Source organism: Otolemur garnettii, unplaced genomic scaffold, assembly GCF_000181295.1.
Source record: "Otolemur garnettii isolate 467f Iridium unplaced genomic scaffold, OtoGar3 scaffold00010, whole genome shotgun sequence".
Lineage (NCBI taxonomy): Eukaryota > Metazoa > Chordata > Mammalia > Primates > Galagidae > Otolemur > Otolemur garnettii.
This window is the reverse complement of record NW_003852405.1, coordinates 1,973,019-1,990,990: the sequence shown is the minus strand read 5'-3', so window position 1 is coordinate 1,990,990 and position 17,972 is coordinate 1,973,019. Positions and strand designations below refer to the sequence as shown.

Below are 17,972 nucleotides of genomic sequence, written 5' to 3'. Positions count from 1 at the left end.
GCTGCGCTAGCCTTTTGAGATTCATGTCCCCTCCAACCAGGGCTGGCACCACCACTTTGCCTAGTGGGGCCTTAGGTAGAAGAAGGTGTCTGGTTTCTCAGCTACTACAGGAAGCCAATGGTAGGGTACTTTCCCTTTACCCCAGTAGACTCTAACCCTGCCCGGTGCCCACCTAGGACCTTTCCTGGACATAAGTTCCTTCTACTATCGCAGTCATGAGTCTCCTGTTGCAGATTAGGGGTGGGGGGAGAATGTTGCATGTTGTTTTCTGGTGCTTGTTATTACATATTTGAATAAACAGTGCTATGAGTATTTGCCATGACAGAGCCAAGCCTGGAGCCCTCCTGGGGATTATTTTTCCTTTTCCTCTCCCTTGCTTTAACTTCTTGGACAAATATCAGTATTTTCACCAAGACATCATTCCATTCCTCTCCAGTTTGCACCCCAAGCAAGAGAGTCTCTTGGCTGAGCAGTTGTTCCTGGCAGGTCCCAGTCTGGTGACATTTCCTCAGTTAGTGGCACCCAATTAGTCCAGAGTAACTGGGACTCATTAGCAAATTTGGAGCAAACTCAAAAGGTGAGAGATAGTGGCTTCCACATTGCTGTTCCCATTTGCTTTCCTACCATCTGTGACCCAAACAAGCTTCCTGTTAGGAACTGAAGGCCATATGCTTCACTCTTTATAAGGTTTTTGCTGAACAAACTTGCACCTCCATTCCCCTTCAGACAGTCTCACACCACATTTATATTCCCTAGAAAAATACACGTGGGTGCAATTTTACATTCAATTTCACCAGGTTCCTGGACCTCCCAGGGATCATCTATTGTTCTCAGGTTAAGAGTTTCTGCCCTCAGAGTTTATCCTTGAAATACTTAAATCTTCCCTGGATGAAAAGAAGGAAGTTTAAGGTCTTAAAGTCAGTCATAGACCTTGACTTATTTGCTTTAAAACTTGGTTTCCCCTCAGCTAAAGGGATGAGTATGGGGTGAAGTGTAAGAGATTGAGGAGGAAAAAGATTAGTATTTCTTTCCTGATGTGATTTTGAGGGAAGGAGCAGGCAGACTTCTGTATCTTGATTGTGTGACGGTAGGAAAAAATAGTATCAGTTGAAAAGAAAAAAGAGGAGGATGATTAAGGGGCTTTCTAGACCTTAGCAAAGAAAATGACAGATCTACTAAGAAATCTCCTAATGCCGAGGATTCCGTAGCAGTCCTTCCAGCAGAGAAAATATTCATTAGTAAAAGAAGCCAAAGTGATGGATGGAGTCCAGGTCCAGCCAAGGTTTGGGAAGAAGCAGTACAGGGTATCGACCGCAGTTCTCAGGAGGAGAGAGACGATCAGCAAGATGCTGCAAACCCCAGCAGCCTAAGGGCTACCCGTGTTCCGGGGCTGGCTCTGGCTCGGAGATAGCCTTCTGTCATCCTGACAGGTGATCTTGGTCAGCTTAGCCAAGACCTCCCAAACCTAGACAACACCACAGTCCAACCCTCTACTCTGCCTCAGGGCAGTGTGGGTTTCCCACAGAGGAGGCAAGACACGGGAGCCGAAGCCCTCCCCCCCTCCAACCCCTGTGTCCTTCAGCACATCCTACAGACTCCCTCCCCTTGCCCTTCTGATTCACAGCGCCCACCTCCCTGCACCTACCCTCTTCGATCTACAGGGGAGCCAAGTAGCTTCGCGGCCGCAAGCCCAGGAAGGGGCGCCAGCCAGCTTAGAGGGGCGTCTGGGCAGAGAGGTTTGGGGCTGGGGTGTGTGTGCAGCGAGCGTGGGAGAGTGGACTATAGCACAAAGAATGTGTGCACACGGGTTAGAAGAGGAGATGCTGGGGTAGCACAAAGCATGTGTGCACATGGGTTGGAAGAGGAGATGCTGGGGCTTTGGTCTCTTTTTTCCCCTGCAATCGTACATTTCGGAAAGGCTCTCGCCGCATGCTCAGTAGGCAATAGCACCCCTCCAAGACTACATTTCCCAGAAGGCAATGCGTGAGGGAGGGGACGGTGCCAGGCAACCTGTGTTGCGCTTGCGCAAGGACTGAGCTGGGAAGGTAGGGGGGAGAGGGGAGGCGTGCCCGCGGCGGGGCAGGAGGGAGGGGGCCGCGCGGCGGCGGCGCCGGGGCGGGCGCGCGTCCGCGGCGGTGATGGCGGTGCGTGAACGCGCGGCGGCAGCAATGGCCGCTCTGGAGCGGCGGGTGCCGAGTCTCGATGACTTCGCGGGACAGAGCTGGAGCTCGTGGGTGGAGCGGGCCGACTTGCCCGCGGCCGACGGTGAGTGAAGCTACCCTAGAGTCCGGGGACCCCACCACTATGTCCCCTCCCCCCTTCCGGGGCCCCGGCAGCTAAGGGGAGCCGCCGACAGGAGCCGCCGTCCGGCTCCCCGGCCCCCCAAACAAAGGACCCGCCGGGTCCTAGTGCCCGCCTGCTCCGCCACCTTCGCACCTCCGGGTCCTAGCGCCGACTCACCGCTCTCAGCCCACCCTGCCCACATCTGCCTCTACTAGTGCCCAGTACCTGCCCCCACATGTACTTGTCTTTATCTTTCTCCTTGCCTGCTGGTCTCCATCTCCCGCCCCTCCTGCACCTGCCTTCGGCTTCCCTTATCCGCAGTAGCCCCTCCACGTGTTTCCCACGCACCCCACTTCTGTGCCCCCCTCCTCACCCACCTTGTTCCTTCGCCTTTTGCCCCACAGCTCCTGCTCCTTTCCGGTGTTTGCCTGCTGGCTGCAGTGCTTTTGGACCCCCGCCCCCTCCGCATTAGTTCATCCGTCCATCCATCTATCTTTCCTCTCTCTGTTGCTCCATCCTCCGGTCCATCCATCCATACATCCATCCATCCATGCTCCAACCCTCCGTCCTTTCACGGGCCCCTTGCCCTGCCTCTTGGCTCTGACTCCCACCTTCTCTAGGCCCCTGAGTGCCTTTAGTGAGCGGGCCTACAGCCCCTTCTGATCTTTGTCTCCTGGCCCCAGGGGACACCTGGCCTCGTGGCCTTTAGGGGTGACAGCAGGCATCACGCCCCTGAAGAAGTTTGCAAGTGAGAAGAGGTGGGGCAGGAGACCACATGGAGGGGTTTCTAATGACACTTGTTCTGTTCTGAGACATCTGACTCCCAGCTTGATTCTGACCGTCATTCCCTATGGACATTTAATGGACTTAGAAGAGTGGGGGCTGCCCTTGTCTCTTGTATGCTTAGCCCACCCCCCACCCCCCAGGTCTTGTTATTATATAAGACTGTCAACAATCTTCTCATTCTAGATAGGGGCCTGTTAGTGGGCATCAGAGAGCAGACCTATGTGAGAGCCCAGGCTACCCTAGGACTGTCCCATGCTGGGAGAGCAAGGATGGGGCCATTGTCAGGGTCTGGGTGCATTGAGAACCGGAAATAGAGTCAGATGGGTTTGGTGACTCAGAATTGATTTTTTTTTTCCGAGGGACAGGGAGGGGATGTAGAGGAGGGAGTGGGGAGGAGTAAGGTAGGGGGATGGGGGAAGAGCTGTTTTGCATAGCTAAGATGTTTTTGTCATTAACCCAGAAACTGAGGTACAAGGGCAACCCCTGTCCAAAGCCTAAGGAGGAGGGAGGCTTGTGTACGTAGTTGACCAAGGAGACTTTGAAGATGCCTAAAGGCCAAAAGACAGCAGTTTCTCTGCTTAGTGACTATCCTATCCGTGTAGAATCTGAAAACCTGGGTGTAACTTTGATAATGCCTTGGTAACCCAGATGGAGCAAAACTGAGTTCATGGGTGTGGACACCTGGGAGTGTGTGTTTGGGATGCCACAGAGTAGCAGAAAGGACCCATCTGAGAAATCTAACAAGGGGACTCAAGGATCTGTAGGAAAATTTGTAAAGGATTATTTCCTCTTTAAAAGGGGAAGCAGGCCCAGAAAAGAGATGGTATTTACCCACAATCACTCAACTAGTCAGCAGTGAAAGTGCACCTTGAGGTGAAGGATCCATAAGAAAGGTGGTTAGATTCTTCTTAATGGGGTCAGCTAATTCTGAAGGCAGGAAGTGAAGGAAGAATGGGCACTTGAGAATGACCCACTGAAAGGTCTCCAAGTGGTCTTCAATGTTAGGAACTTGTGGGCTTCACAATGCCAGGATGAAGGCTCTACTTGGGTAGGAGATGGGGCTTCTGAGAAGGGGATGGTCTTTCTGAGCTGTGTTTCTCCTTTAGGGGCTGAGCTGGAGGAAAGTAGCAAAAATACAAAGAAGCTGGATGCCATGACCCTCATCAAAGAAGGTGGGAGTCAACACCCATTGGGGCTGGGACCCAGGGCAGACAGAACCATCTTTCCCTCTTTCACCACACTCTAGAAGGAGGTGACTACCTGAAGCAGTAGGTCTGGGGATCCTCCTTTTGATAGATCTGAGTCAGCCTGTTGCCCTGGCTCCTGTGACCTGTTGTTAGCAATCCTAGTCTTAGGTGATTGCCTTCTCCTGAAAGTGCATATACTTTGGGATTGCTTAGATTAAACTCTGCAAGCTGGAAGCATCCAGCATAAAGCTTGTCATGTCAGCTGGGAAGTAAATTTTCTAAGTGGTGGGTGGGAGTGCTCTCTGATCTTACAGGGAAACCCTGGGATCCCCAGCCCCAGTGATAAGGGCTTCTGTCATTGCAGACATGTCCATCTTCGGGCACTGCCCTGCCCATGACGACTTCTATTTGGTTGTGTGTAACCATTGCAGCCAAGTGGTGAAGCCTCAAGCTTTCCAGAAGCACTGCGGTGAGGGGAGCCCTAGGGAGGAGATAGAGGGGACAGGGGAAGATGGAATGTGGAACTATGAGGACAGGGTCAGTTGGGAGGTCTTGTGGGGTAATGAAGGGTGGTATTGGGCATAGGAAGGTCCTAAGGGTGGCTTAAGAGCATTGTGGGGGATCAGGGTTGTTGTTTGGACAAAATTCTAGCATTCAGTAGAATTAAGGGAGGAGCTGAGAGGTTTAGGAAGCTGGGTGTAGAATTTTGAGTCTTAAAGCCTCAAATTCAAATAAGAGGCAGATTTATGATCTAAACTATGGAAACTCCGATTCTCTAACGTGAGTCTATGGGCAAGTTTAGGAGTTTGGGGAAGGAAGCAGTTGATTCCACTCACCTCCATTACTCTCTCCACCTCCTGGTGACAGAAAGAAGACATGGGCCCCTCAGCAAGCTTTATGCCTGGGCCCCACCCCCACCTCCAGCCCCTGCCAGCTCTCAGAAATGCCATGTAGTAAATGGGCAGGGCCCAGCTTGTAGGCCCCAAGGTTCCACCAAAACTTCCTCCAGGGAGAAGGGCCAGGGGTCCCGGAACCGTGGCCACCAGCCTGAGAAGACGCAGAAGGATAACCTCTGGTAAGGAGAAGCAAGAGTCTCCTTAAGACTGGCCCTAACCCCAAAGCCAGGGAGGGGTTGACACCAATGGAGGCAACCCTGGGTTAAGGGGCAGTATTCACAGCATGAGGCAGCCACCCTATTTGTAGCTCCCTTCCATGTATTCCAGGGAATATGGGGTCTCCTTTTCCCATGTTCCACACTTCTGCTGGAGCCCACCCAAGTTCCAGGGCTGGGAAAGAGATGGCTCTGGGCTACAGTCCAGACCCCAGGCCCAGCCTCCCCGCCTCCCAGCCAACACCCTCTCTCCATGTGTAGCCTTTTCGTGCCTGTGGTGAATCTGGAGAAGATGTCCAGTCTCCCGAAGCCTGATGGACACGGAATCAGGGTGGCCCCACCCTCTGCTTTTCTCAGCCAGCCAGGCAGCCTCACTAAGGACTCCCTTGGAAAACCCCCCATGGCTCCCCCTTCTAAAGAACCTCCTGGCAGAGATAGCATCGAGATAATCCCCAGTGAGGGGACCAGTCACCGGGTTGAAGGCAGCCCTCCTGAAAAGGAGCCTGGGGCCAGGCTACCCCCCAAAACCCACCGGAAGATGGCTCGTGAGTAGTCATGGTCTTAGGTCTCAGGAAGTGAGGACTCTTTTGGGCTGGTTTGTCTTATGGGGAGGTCAGGAAGAGGTGGGTCTGCCCATGATAGGTGGCAGGGTATAGGAACCCCTGTCACCTCTTGACTTGCTTGCTCTCTGGGAAGCTTCTCTCTAGCCTAGGTCTCCAAATTGAGGGTAGGGGAGCCTGTACCCAAGAGGTGAAGTTCTTTTGTCCCCTTAGGCAGTTGGCCTTTATCTCTCTTCTCACCTAGATCCAGGGCACCAGACATCTCACAGCTGGTTTCTCTGGCATCCCAGATGCCTGTGGCTGCTTTTGTTACTTTTCTTTCTTTTTTTTTTTTTTTTTTTTTTTTTTTGAGACAGCGTCTCAAGCTGTCACCCTGGGTAGAGTGCTGTGGTGTCATAGCTCATAGAAACCCCAAACTCTTGGACATGAGTGATTTTCTTGCCTCAGCCTCCCAAGTAGCTGGGATTACAGGCACCTGCCACAATGCCTGGCTATTTTTTTGTTGTTGTTATTGCAGTTGTCGTTGTTTTAGCTGACCCTGGCCGGGTTTGAATCTATTAGCCCTGGTGTATGTGGCTGATGCCCTACCCACTGAGCTCCGGGCACTGCCATGCTTTTTTTCCCTTTTTTTAGAGACAGAGTCTCACTTTATTGCTCTTGGTAGAGTGCTGTGGCATCACAGCTCACAGCAACCTCCAATTCCTAGGCTTAGGCGATTCTCTTGCTTTAACCTCCTGAGTAGCTGGGACTACAGGCGCCTGCCACAACGCCCGGCTTTTTGTTGCAGTTTGGCCGGGGCCGGGTTTGAACCTGCCACCCTCGGTATATGGGGCTGGCGCCCTACCCACTGAGCCACAGGCACTGCCCTGCTTTTGTTTCTTGAAACGTGTTGCCCTACTTTGTGCTTGAAGTTGCCAAAATGAGTGTGGGATGAGGATGGGGATAGGGATATTCTCAGGCCCAGCCGAGAAGTGTTGATGCCCAGATGAATTTCTCTGGAAAGGGGATCCTGGACCTGAAGCCTAGAGGCATTTCTGCCTTAGACCCTGTTCTCCCCAGGCTTTTGGCAGGAAGAGGCCAGATCCTTCTGTGGGCCTTCTGGAAATGGCCTTGAGGTTCATTGAAACTGCTTTCCCCACAGGAAAGGAGTGTGACCTCAACAGGCAGTGTGGGGTAATAAATCCAGAGACCAAAAAGATCTGTACCCGTCTGCTGACCTGCAAGGTAACCCTAGTCCCACTGTGAGGGTAGATAGCCCAGGACTTGCCCTCTTCTTCCCTGGGCAAGTGAAAGAATTTAGATGTTACTGAAAATCCAGCTTGAGGGATGAGGGTTAGGCCCATACCAGGGAAGGAGAGAAGAGACTGCCCACAGTGGGCACAAAGTGGAAGCAGTAGGCAGGGGGGTGGCTTCCAGATCTCCCCACCCCAAAGGAGGGTTTTGGCACCATGGGGGAGTGAAACGAAGACACACAAACACACTTGCAAACACATTCACATCCCCTCTTTCTCCTCTTGCCCAGGCCAGAGCATACTGCTGCCCCTCACCCCTGCTCAGCTCACTCCCTTCCCCAACCCTCCACCCTGCTGTATTCTAGATCCACTCCGTACATCAGCGCCGGGAGGTCCAGGGCCGGGCCAAGGACTTTGATGTGTTAGTAGCAGAGCTGAAGGCCAACTCTCGAAAGGGGGAGTCTCCCAAGGAAAAGAGCCCAGGGCGCAAGGAGCAAGTTCTGGAGCGCCCCTCCCAGGAACTCCCTTCCTCAGTCCAGGTTCTGGCAGCGGTGGCTGCTCCCAGCACCTTCTCTGCTCGTGCCAAGCAGATCTACCCATACTGTGCACTGCCCAGGTACGTCTGAGATCCAACCCCACTTCACCTGGGGATACTTGGCCCCTAAGCCATTAGGGACCCCTGGAGATAGCCTCAGAGAGTGTCCTAGAAGATGTAGCCACTCAGCCCCTGAGTATGGGGGGATACCTGGGGCTCCTGGCAGTGGTGTGGAAGCAGGTGACTCCCCTATTCCTAACCAACCATACCACAGTAACCCTGCCTTTCTGTAGTATGCCAGATCCAATACCTGGGATACCAACATTTTCCTAGCTGCCTCCAACACGCCAAAACTTGTCACTGGGGAGCCGAAAGGGTCATGGTCCTGGGTGAGATAGTCCTACTGTGTATTCATTCAATGGCCCCTTCGTGTGCAGAGGCTACGCTGGACCCCGGGGGAGAGCCTGCCTTGCCGAAGGAGACTCACACGCATCTCTGCCTGTCACACGAGGGGCAGACACGAAACACAGGCTCAGCTCACAGACAGGCTCACAGGAATATGTGATGCAAGAAGGGGGTTGAGAGAGTTGACTGGGCTGACCAGAGCTGGGTACAGTTAAACTCGGAAGATTTTCTGGAGGAGGCGAATCTGGAGCAGATTTTCCCCCTGAGGAGGAAGGGTCTGGGAAGTGAAGGGGCTGGGGAGAAAAATCCCTTGGGAGCTGTGGCCCCTGGTCTCTCACTCTGTGAGCTCTATCATTTCCTCCTATCCTTCCCTCTGTCTTCTTCCTCTGATTGCCCGGCAGGGTATCTGCCCTGGTGCCCTGCTTTTTGAACTTGGTGGGTTCAGGGACACCCCTACCCTGACCCCACACCAGTCACGTTGTCCTCACATCCCCTTTGGCCCTTCCAGGTCCCAGGCTTCCTCTGAGAGTGAGCTGGATGATGAAGGCCCCTGTGGTGGTGATGGGGACCCAGGCCTATTCCCTTTTCCCCTGCCCCGGGGTGGGGCCCAGGCCTCCAGCGAGGAGAGTGAGGAGGAGGGAACATCTGATGACCTCCACCTCCCCCCTGACTGCCATTATGCAACCCGGCCCCCACGGCCTCAGGCGGTAAGGACTTGGGGCAGAGGGCTGGGGTAGGGGGTGGCCCAGCCCTCTTGGCCCCCATTGTAGGGAGGAGGTCAGATCCTGTGTGCAGATGCCCTTCTGCATCTCAGGCCCTGCAAACTATATTCCTTCCTTTCACCTCCAGTTCTGTACCTTTGGGAGCCGGCTGGTGAGCCCAGGATGTTATGTGTTTAGCCGCCGGCTGGACCGGTTCTGTTCAGCACTCAGCTCCATGCTGGAACGGCATCTCAGCTCACACATGTGGAAGTGAGTCTCTCAGGCCCAGAACTTCCTTTCCAGGCCCTAGGCGTACATGGGCTTTAGAGACCCTGATCCTTCACACAGCCCCATAAGTGTGTCTTGGCTATTTGCCAAGAAGACCCCAGATGGGAAGTGACACAAAGAGGGGGTGGGAAAACTTAGCAGCCAGGAGATATGCTAAGGCAGGGCATGAATTGGTGGTCTGGGGATGAATCTAGATGCTTATCCTTTACTTCTAGTACCTTTTGGGTAATGAGGGATAAGGGATTTCCAAACTAAGATTTAAAATGAGGTTCTTAATGGGTTTTCCTACTAGTTCACTTTATGTACTAGTAGTTCATTCCTTTCTATGTCTGTGCCTTCTTCCTAACCCTCAGTTCCAGCATCTCCCAGTAGATGGCAGCAACTGAAACTCTGCTGGCCATTTCTAGGTGGGGCAGAGGGATTAGTGTGTTTGGGGGAAGCCCCTCTTGTTTGCTTTGTAGTCACAGTGGGGCTCTCTTTTTTCCTGCAGGAAGATCCCACCAGCAGCTGAACCTCCATCCCATCTTGTCAGTTCCCCCTTATCTGCTCCCCTGAGCCCATCTTCTATGGGCAGTTGCCCCCGCCTTCCAGGCCTACACCCCAGACCTGCCTGCCCAGCCTCCACACCCCCCACCAAGGACAGCTTTGTCCCCAGCTACCCTGCAGGCTCCCCCAGTGTGGCAGCTGCCTGCAGCCAGGCGGAGTGCATGGGCGGGAGTCAGGCTATCACCTCACCACTGCCTGCCAACACGCCATCTCCATCCTTCAGCAAGCTGCCACCTTCCAAGGCCAGCAAGTCATCCAAAGCCAAGGATGGGGCAGAGATGGAAGCCCCTTCTCGGAAGCGGAAGTTATCCCCTGGCCCCACCACTTTCAAACGGACCTGCATTCTGGAGCCCACTGGAAAAGGCAAATCCTCTGGCTGCCGGGGTCTCTCAGCCAAGACTAAAACAGCCCTGAGCATGGGGCTTAATGGGACAGTGGGGCCAAGAGTGAAGCGGGCAGGGCCCTTGGACTGCCGCGGTTCCCCTCATCAATCCTCCACACCAGTCAAGGCTTCTCAGCTGGAGAACCGGGGAGTAGCTGGACACCCAGCCAAGGCTCTGCCAACCAACTGCCTCTCTGAGGAGGAGGTAGCCAAGAAGCGTAAAAACCTGGCCACTTACTGCCGGCCAGTGAAGGCCAAGCACTGTCAGGCTGGTGCCCCTGCCGATGTGGCCTGCTCTGTGCGGCGCAAGAAGCCGGGCTCAGCCCTGGCCTTTGAGGAGAAGTGCTCTACACTGAAGGTACCAGCCAAGCTCCCTGAAGATGGATGGGAGTGGGGTGCACAGTGGGTATCTGGCACAAAGAAGGTGCTAAGTCGATGTGCAGGGAAGGGGAGAAAGGGGAAGTTGAGAGAGTTCCTGGACTATCTCCTTTAGGTCAGGTCTTCACAGGGTAACCTGTGTTTGCCTGGTGGACCTTCCCCTATTCCCAGCCCTCTTCCTGCCACGCTTCTCCACCCCTGCTTTTGCTTGTACCAAAAGGCCACTTCGTTCTGAATTGGCTATGGCCCTCACTGTAGGTACTGAAACTACCTCTGTCCCTTGAAGGAAAGGGAGTTTGTGTTCCTGAGCCACGGCCTAGCCTGAGCAGCAAGGTGGGTGGGTTCACCTTGCTCATTGGTTCTTCCTCTGGGCATCAGGGCACTGAAGGGCAGGGGTGTATCTCAAGATCCCCAGGTGTGTGCACACCCACCTCACACATCTGCTCGGCTCTAGGTTTTCAGGTGAAGCCTGCAACCAGGGTTATTTGCCTCTTCTGTTGGAATCCCTGGAGTACCATGGGCTATCCATATGATCTCAGCCAGGAGGGACTTACCAGAGGTGGAATGGAGGGAAGCTGTCTTGGTCAGGCATGGATCTAACCTCTGTATGCTCCCCAGCTTCACTACCCAGCTCTTCACTGTTGGGCTGGCATTCGTCTTCTACCTTGCTTAGTTTTACTCTCATGAGGCTAGCAGAAGGAAATCAGGTTTTAGCTCTTATAGTCCATACGGTCCACTGGTTAGGATAACTGGTAGGTTCCCACCCTGACCCTATCTCTTGCCTCTTGTTTTCCTACAGTCAAAAGCCCATTAATGAGAAAGTGCCTGCCCACTGCAACGGAGCCGCCAGCACCTCCTCCCCTCCAGATCTGGGCCCCAGGCTGCTGCCGCTTTTTATAACTTTATATTATTTTTTTTAAGAAAAAAAATTCTTTAAAATACCTCAAGACTGTCTCCCTGTTCTGTTGCTGCTAAGAAAATATGAAAACAGAAAACATAGAAAAGGAAGGAGAAAAGTAACAACATGAGTGTCCCTAATGTCCCCAATCCCACCCTGGGAGGCAGAGATGATAGCCAGACCCCAGCTCCCATAGCTTCCCTGCAAAAGTCTCTTAGCCTCAGAGTGTGTGTGTGTGTGTGTGTGTCTCTGTGTGTGCCCTTTTAAATAGTGTGGCCATGTCTGGGATTTGTATCATTGGGGGAAAGTCTTCTCTCCAGATGAGATAATGAGGTATGTGGTTCTTAATGAGCAAGGCTCCCCAGAATTTTGACCCCCAGAGCCTATTCCAGTCCCATTGGGAAGGGAAACTTGAGAGGGGGATGGGGAGCTACTCCTCTTGGACCCTTGCCCTGAGAGTCTGTGGGAATTGGCTTTTGGTTCTTTTCTAGCCTTGGGCTTCCACCCCTCTCTGCATTATTGTTCCTGCATTTTTTCACCTCTTACCAGTAGCCTCGTTTTCTCAACCACTTAGGGAGCTTGGGATGTCCCTGATTTCTATTTGACAGCCTGTGGGTTTGTTCTGGGGTAGTACGGCTTTACCAGTCAGGCCGCCTTAGGCTGAACACCTTTTTTGGAGGCAGGAAGGGAAGAGATATAATCACTTGCAGAACTTGTGGTGTGGGATGCCCTGGTCCCTCAGGCTCACCTGGCTCTGTAGGGCTGAGCATCTGTTGAGGAGGCGGCAGGGCTGGGAATGTCCTAGTTCTACTTATCTCACTGGGGACAATTACTGTGGAGATAGAAGATGAAACTTGCGTCTCCCTCCTTTGGGCCTCAAACCTGAATTCACCAGGTGTAGGGCGCTATATTTTGGCCTTGTCCTCTCCTTTTATTCTTGTTTTTAGGCAGGGATGAATTTTGTTCCCTTAACAAGACAGGAAATGACAGGAAAGTGAGGGGCCAGGGAAATAAATCCAGCACTACCAGGAAGCTGCTAAAAACAACTGGTTCGACATATCCACTGTGTGATTTGGGGTTTCATCCAAATCAGTTGCCACAAATGTTATTTCCGCGGGCTGCTTGGGATTTAGTTCCTGTAGACTCAGAAATGCAGGTGGACTGGGAGTTGCCTGGTCCCTTTCCGGCCCTGCGCTCTCCTGGGAGCCTCTCTCCCTGACACACGCGCTTCCCCCCCGGCCCCCAGAGGGCGCTGTGGGCGACTCCGCCGCACTGCCGGCGGCGTCCCGGGGGAGGAGCCTCTCCTGCAGCCGCCGCCGCCTCTGCAATTGCAAACCCGGAAGACGCGTTCTGCCAGCTGGAGTGTGCGGGCCGGTCCGGCACGGCCATGCAGCCTCTGGAGGTAGGTCTGGTTCCCACCCCAGCAAGGGAGCCGAGACTGACCCGCTGGCTGCGGAGAGGCAGTGGGATCTTGGCACACCTGGTAGCTTTGGGCTTCACCATCTTTCTGACTGTGCTGTCCCGGCCGGGAACCAGTGAGTGTGCGAGGCGGGGTGGGGCCGTGGAAGGGGGCGGAGCCGAGATGCCGGCGGGGCAGCGCTTGGGAGAGCTAGGAGACGCGGGGTAGGGTCCTGGTGCTGTGGAGGGGCTGACAGTGGAGGGGTTTAAGAGCTTGGTGGGGCGGGGCCCGGAGCTTCTGGAAAGGTGGGGCTTTGGCTGTGTGGGAGAAGGCAGACGATAAAACAGATCAAACCGACTACTTCTTGAGAAGCAGGGACCCCGAGGGAGGATACAAGTGGAGAAGGAAGGTCGAGGCCTATTCTAGGACTGGGTTGACAGCTGAAAGGGTACTCAGGCCAAACTGGTGTATGGTTATGGGTAGGCCCCTTGGCTGTTCGACTTTGCCCTGAGTTCCTGATTCCCTCTTAGGGTTGGGGTTGGTAACGCTGACCTTTCTTCTTTGAGCTGGAGTCTTGGGGTCTAGCTAGCTACAGAAACAGGAACAACAGTGCCCAGCCGTCAGCCTCTTCTCTTTGATTCTTAGGTCTTTTCTCGTGGCACCCTGTATTCATGGCCTTGGCGGTGAGTTTGGGTTTCTATCTACAACTAATTTGTTGGGATATGTGTAGCTTCCCCCCTCGGGAAACACCCAGCTTTCAGAAGGCTCAGACTTCCTAAGGCACAGAGAGGTGGGGGAAACAGCGAGGAACCCATCTTTCCCTGCGATCTATGGGTTTGGGATTATGGAGGGCTGGGCCTTAGGTGAAAAAAGAAGAAAGTCTGGTGGTTGAAAAGGGTGGAAGGGCACAGAAGAGATTTCTTTCTCCCCTAGTGCTTCTTTAGTTTATGAGTAAGTTTAACATTTGCAGTTTCCCTGGTCAAGAGATGGGAGACATTGTCTGTAGAGGTCTTGGTGGGGGTGGGGATGTCAGCTTGAATGGTAAGACTTGCACACAAATGCTGATTCCCAATTGCTCCCAGAAATGCTGACAAGGAGGTCTTGGAGGAAGTTCTTTTGCCCCTACTCCTGTCCTCCTTCTTGGGTTGTAGAAGAACACCTACTTTTTCTCAGGCCCCCAAGCCAGACCTGAGGCTTATTGGACCTCTCTATGTTCACAGTTCTGCCTCTGCATGGCTGAGGCCATCCTACTCTTCTCGCCTGAGCACTCCCCGTTCTTCTTCTGTTCCCGAAAGGCTCGGATCCGGCTTCACTGGGCAGGGCAGACTCTAGCCATCCTCTGTGCAGCCCTCGGCCTGGGCTTCATCATCTCCAGTAGGACCCGCAGTGAGCTACCCCATCTGGTGTCCTGGCACAGCTGGGTGGGAGCCCTGACACTGCTGGCCACCGGTGGCCAGGCACTGTGTGGGCTCTGCCTCCTCTGTCCCCGGGCAGCCAGGGTCTCGAGGGTGGCTCGCCTCAAGCTCTACCATCTGACCTGTGGACTGGTGGTCTACCTGATGGCTACAGTAACGGTGCTGCTGGGCATGTACTCAGTGTGGTTTCAGGCCCAGATCAAAGGTGCAGCTTGGTACCTGTGCCTGGCACTGCCCCTCTATCCAGCCCTGGTGATCATGCACCAGATCTCCAGCTCCTACTTGCCAAGGAAGAAAATGGAAATGTGAATTCCTCCAACTCTGAATCTAGGTGGGACACTTGCCATGGACATCAATGGTTCCTTTTTTGACCTACAAGGGACCCACTTCAGAAGTGGTCAGGTTTTGTACTTCTTGGTTGAGCCAGGGGCTGCAAAAACCCAAGCTGCTATTGTTGAGGGATAACTCTGTGGGCCAAAATAGGGAAATGTACTGGGTGCAAGTGGGAGGTGATGGAGACCTTGAACCAGAAGCCTTTACTCGTCAATGGGAGATAGAATATTGGGTGATGCTGTTGGTAGTAATTTCTTGCTTGGGTTCCTCTTAGTCAGCGGTTCTCAACCTGTGTGTGGTGACCCACCAGAATTGTATTAAAGGGCTGCAGCATTAGGAAGGTTGAGAACCACTGCTCTAAGTTATGTATGGTAGCCTTGAATATTTGGGTCACTCTTGAGAAAGCAGTGTGATACAGTGTAGAGAGCCCATGGGTTTCATGTATGGGTTATATCTTCTTAAACTCTGTCATGTGATCCTAGGTAAGTTCCATATCTCAAGACCTCTCTGTTTCCTCATCTATGAAATGTTTCTAAACAATCTCTAAATCCCATCTCTAATATTCAGTGTCTTATCAGGTTGGTGTAACAGAACATCCTTGCAGCTCTGGACTATTGGGACCACTTAGCAGACTCAGAATGTAATTCTTACCTTCATTCTTATTTTATTTCTCTGTAGGACTATAGGTCTGTCCTCAGGGCCCTTCAGGAATCTGAGCTAGTTTGGTCCTGGATTAGGGCACAAGGGGTAAGAAAGGACTGTGGAGGGAAGGGACCCAGGTGAGGGACTTCTGGACTCAAAAAAAGTAAAGGCACTAAAGTCACTTTAAAGCATTTAGAGAAGCAGGAGAACACTGGCTTAAAAAAGCCCATGGCTCTTGGCTGGGCTGTTTAGCTCAGTGAGGAACTTCCTTCTGCCTCAGGATATAGGCTTCAGGGCTATAGAACCTGGGTGTGCTTTGTCCCCTGATGTCCATTCTTAGGGCATCTCATGCTTTGCCTTTCTTGGTGCTCAGGTTCTTGCCTTAGCACATACGTGGGTCACTGCAAAAGTTTTGAGACAGACTTCATTATGGTCCATTATTTCACTTCCAAGAAACATAATCAACACTGTCCTTTTTGATTCACCTGTGCAAGTTGTAACTTGCTCTGCTCATCACTGTTGCTGGGGGGGCTACATTTGTTTCCATCCACATTGATGTAGTGTTTCTTGATTTTTGTGTCGCGCAAAACTTTTTGATAACTCCCAGAGCTTTGTGGAGCTACTTCAAAGCTTTTAATAAAGGCCAAGGAAGTGGGGTGGGTCTCTTATAATCCGAGGAAAACAAAGTCTCCCCTTATTTTCTAAGCTTCCTTAAGCTGTTGTCTTTTGCAAGTCCGTTGGCCCAAGAGGGAGCCAAGTTTGGCGACAGCTGGCAAATGAGGGCTGGGCTCTCTTCCCTGCAGAGACCCCCTCCTTGTTACAGCTGAAAGTAGTTTCCCAGACTGCCCTTGGTGGTGAGGGCTGGATGCCAGACTGGTTAGCTGTGGTCTGGCTCAGTTGGAGAGATGGGACCTCCATAGATCATGGCAAGGACTGAAGGTAGCTGAGCCAAGAATGCTGCTGGCAAGACAAGGATGGAAACAAATGTAGGTGTAGGGGCTGGGAAGGCATTTCTAGATGTCAGTATTTGGGATGTCCTAGGTCTTCCAAAGATTCAGGTCGTCCTCTCTGGGTAGCTCAGAAGTAAGATTAGTGTGATTCAGTAGTTTAGGAATGGGGACCACAAAGACAGAAGTATCCTCTCAGTGAACCCCACTATGTTCCTCCTAGTTAAGACTGCATCTCCCAAGAGCTTTCTAGACAATGAGCATCCAAAAGAGGCCTCTGTTGTGCAGAGGGCTGATTGTTCCTATCTCTTTCATTGCCCTATCTCCCCTCTCAAACTACCCAATGTGATCTGAACTTGGAAGAAGAAATGGTTACTGTGGCTACATGGAGGAGAGTCTCACCTAAGGTTACTTTGATCCAGGGATTCCATCTCCTCTCCCCTCATGGTGGCCAGTGTTGGAGGTCTCAACCTATCTGCAGCAGTGTAGGAGGGCCAGGTAAAGTGCACCCTCTCTGAGAACAAGCAGTGTGTAAAGCCTGAGCCTGCCTGAGGTGTTGCCTCCTCCCAGGTGGTGCGGAGGCTGATGGGCGGGCGGGCAGGCGTGCTGACAGCCGGCAGTTTGCGTGGGCTGTGCCATCTGATGTCTATTCCCAGCCCTAAGAGGAAGGGGGAGTCATTTTTATTCTGCAGAAGGAAGGGGCCCCAGCTGTCGCCTCTCTGACCAGTGGGCCTGGAGGGCAGGGGTACAGCATAGAGATGAGAGCACAGGTAATCTCCTCCTGCTTAGCCAGGTCTGACTGCAGTATAGAGCAGGTCACTGGGGGGACTTCTTCCCGGCAGGCCAGATTATGAAGGAACTTTTCTCCCCTCCTGTCTCCATTTCTCCATCACCACCTGCCCTCATATCTTGGGGCAGCAGCTGGACAACCAATAGACCTCAGTGCCAGGTCCCTCTTCCTCCAGCTGGGATCTCAGTGGCTACCAGCTGCACACACCTCCTGCTGGTGTGTTCCTTACCCTCTGTTCCCCCACCTCCCCATATCTCCTAATATCTGAACCCTGAGTTGAGCTTCTCAGCAAGGTGGGAGAAACCTTGGAGGAGAAGCAAATGGCTGCCTTTTTGCCCTTGTTCCCTGACTAGGGAAAGCTAGTAGTCAGCCTGTTTTGCCTTTAAAAAAAAAAAAAATTGCATGTCATTTGCACAGATTTTCATATCAAGCTCATTAAGCCCTGATTCCACATTTGATTATATTCCAAGTTTGATTATATTCAGACTCAACCTTGAGGACATTAGAAATAGAGATGGTTTGGGCGCTGCCTGTGGCTCAAAGGAGTAGGGCACTGGCCCCATATGCCAGAGGTGTGGGTTCAAATCCAGCCCTGGCCAAAAACTGCAAAAAAAAAAAAAAAGAAATATGGGTGTTGGCAAAACCTTCTTTAACATACCTAAAGTAGCACCCTATAGCAGCAGCAGTGTTTTCTGTCTTTTCTTGTAAAGAAACATTCTTTTACAGGAGAAAGTGAATATTAAACATGGAGCACTTCAGCCTGTGTTAGAATGTTCTAAATAAATATGTATCATATAACAGGGTGAAAGTGTGGGAAGTGATGACAAGTTTCATTTAGAGATCTTCCTTCTTCTAAATCCTATCTACTGGCAAAGAATGCACTCCTAATGGAGTATCCCATGGAACAAATTGAAGAAAATATCAGTAAGAAATAAAGTGGCAGAGCCTTAAATTCAAAACTGAGAAGTTGATATAATGATACACTTTAACATGCATATGTGAATTGAAAAAGGTCTGCTTTGGATGATTGATAGTGAAGCCTGGCGTTGCTGATTAAAATTAGATGTTTTATATACATTGAGTTAGCCAACAACACATTTCCAAGGTTTTGCTAAAATATACTTAAAGATCATGATAAAATAAAGGTGTTTTAA

The 17,972-nt window shown here is 52.2% G+C and overlaps 2 protein-coding genes across 2 annotated transcripts; both read left to right on the top strand.

The window, feature by feature from the left end:
- Positions 1 to 2,076: 2,076 nt before the first annotated feature.
- ATXN7L2 (ataxin 7 like 2) lies at positions 2,077 to 11,405 on the top strand. Its single transcript, XM_012801609.2, has 11 exons — positions 2,077 to 2,265; positions 4,176 to 4,241; positions 4,621 to 4,725; positions 5,124 to 5,331; positions 5,629 to 5,912; positions 7,069 to 7,151; positions 7,525 to 7,775; positions 8,608 to 8,806; positions 8,949 to 9,070; positions 9,579 to 10,374; positions 11,194 to 11,405. The coding sequence occupies exons 1-11, from the start codon at positions 2,139 to 2,141 to the stop codon at positions 11,206 to 11,208; spliced, it is 2,256 nt and encodes a 751-aa protein (XP_012657063.2). The 5' UTR covers positions 2,077 to 2,138; the 3' UTR covers positions 11,209 to 11,405.
- Positions 11,406 to 12,581: 1,176 nt separating this feature from the next.
- On the top strand, positions 12,582 to 14,760 carry LOC100946160 (cytochrome b561 domain-containing protein 1). The gene is made up of 3 exons (XM_003784065.3): positions 12,582 to 12,694; positions 13,337 to 13,374; positions 13,912 to 14,760. Exons 2-3 carry the CDS (start codon positions 13,363 to 13,365, stop codon positions 14,413 to 14,415), a joined length of 516 nt encoding a protein of 171 aa, XP_003784113.1. The 5' UTR covers positions 12,582 to 12,694; positions 13,337 to 13,362; the 3' UTR covers positions 14,416 to 14,760.
- The last annotated feature ends 3,212 nt before the right edge of the window (positions 14,761 to 17,972 follow it).